This window comes from Triticum aestivum, chromosome 4B (genome assembly GCF_018294505.1).
Source record: "Triticum aestivum cultivar Chinese Spring chromosome 4B, IWGSC CS RefSeq v2.1, whole genome shotgun sequence".
Lineage (NCBI taxonomy): Eukaryota > Viridiplantae > Streptophyta > Magnoliopsida > Poales > Poaceae > Triticum > Triticum aestivum.
Genome location: NC_057804.1, coordinates 585,953,613 through 585,955,232, shown reverse-complemented (window position 1 = coordinate 585,955,232; position 1,620 = coordinate 585,953,613). Strand labels below are relative to the sequence as shown.

General features: G+C 47.8%; 1 protein-coding gene across 2 annotated transcripts in view; it reads right to left on the bottom strand.

Annotated features, from left to right (window-relative positions):
* Positions 1-1,620, bottom strand: part of LOC123093420 (metal transporter Nramp5) — a 5,368-nt gene that overhangs the window by 994 nt on the left and 2,754 nt on the right. For both annotated transcript variants that reach the window (XM_044515388.1, XM_044515389.1), the window contains exons 8-11: positions 1,406-1,579; positions 1,205-1,309; positions 861-992; positions 416-511 (exon numbers count right to left, since the gene is read on the bottom strand). In XM_044515388.1, coding sequence (XP_044371323.1) covers positions 416-511; positions 861-992; positions 1,205-1,309; positions 1,406-1,579 — 507 coding nt within the window. The remainder of the gene's footprint in view (positions 1-415; positions 512-860; positions 993-1,204; positions 1,310-1,405; positions 1,580-1,620) is intronic.

Genomic DNA, 1,620 nt, shown 5'->3' with positions numbered 1-1,620 from the left:
AGCCAGCAGCGTAGGTGCACTTGTAGTGAAATACAAGCTCAATTTTGCTTCATATCATGATGCTATTATCAACATGATCATCCATCGACGACGTTGTACTAGCATTATAATCATGCATGTCAATCGGTCGTCCAGATGCTTGATAGTACCTCTTTGTTTGGTTCAGCTTGGACGTACATGCGCTGCGTGCACAAGTGGTCAAGTGCATCGATCGATCATTGCATTTTCATCAAGAACATGGCATGTAGGGTGACCACCGATCAGTACAAGGCTAGCTAGGCGGATAGCTAGGGTGGAACTGGTACGGTTGTGTGGGGATGCAGCACAATTATTGAGGTGCATGATCATGCATGCAGGCAGGAGTACGTGTCCAAAAACAAGCAACATGGAGGGAGGGAAAATAGCGAATGCTTACGTAGATGGAGTTCTTGTGCGGGCCCATCTTGCTGCTGCTGCTGCTGAACTTGAGAAGCGGGATGAGTGCAAACGGCAGCTCAAACGACAGTATCATCTGCAGAAAGAAGATCCCATCACATGAATGAATGAAACCAATTATGCACAAGATAGAACCCAATCATTCCGTCGCGGTTGTTACAAGAAGGGCATAAAAGTTTTCAGATGCTTAATTTGCTAGTGCATATTTGTCAGTCAAGCACTCGCTGGCTGCTAGTAAGTCGTAGTTAAGTCGTGCGAAATATAGTAGTGGATGAGGCACTATATATGTGTGTTTGTGTTTTCTGACCGAGCAGCGACGGGGACCGGCGTTTCGCCGGTGCAAGTGCAGCCGCCGTCGTTTTCGTTCTCCCTAATATTGACAGTGAGGGCGGCTCGTGTAAAGAGAGGAGGTGAGGTCGCCGTACCGACGCGATGATGATGAGACGGCCGGCGCCATTCGACCCGCCGATGATGGAGACGACTAGGCTGGGTGCAATGGCGATGCAGCGTGTCATCAGGTTCCTCAGCCACGTCTTCATCTTGATGTCCAAGAACCCCTAATTTTCACAAGTCGAAAAAGGAAGGGCCATTTGTGGTTAATAAATATATTTAAGAGTGCGATCGAACTACCAGACCAACAAACCCACAGATACATGCACGCGTGGACTAATTAAAAGGAGGAATTAGTGGTGGAGTATCAGAAAAAGATGACAAGTAACTCTACTTACTTCTAGAATAGACATGTCATACATATATAGCTGGAAAGTACCTGCATGATGTACTGGCCGGCATATGTGCCGGTAATGGTCGAGCTTTGCCCTGAGGCTAACAGCGCCACACCGTACACGATCGAGCTGGACCTGCCCAGGACGTTCTGATGCGTCCAACAGCACAAAACATTTCAATCTAATTGTTGTACTGTATTATCTTGTGTCAATACTTTGTACTAACTAGTCGTGTTGTTATGTACCTTGAGCAGAAATGAGGAGTTGTCCAGACTGAGGTCACTGCATTTGTCGATGTCCTCCGCCGAGAGGTTCTCCCCGAAGCAGACGGTCCCGGACACGGAGATGACGGCTATGTTGATAAGCAGCGCCACGAACAGCGCGAAGCCGCTCTCGTACAGGAAGAACCTGCAAGCATCCTGATCGACACACACATATGTTTAGTACGCAGAGTTATTAC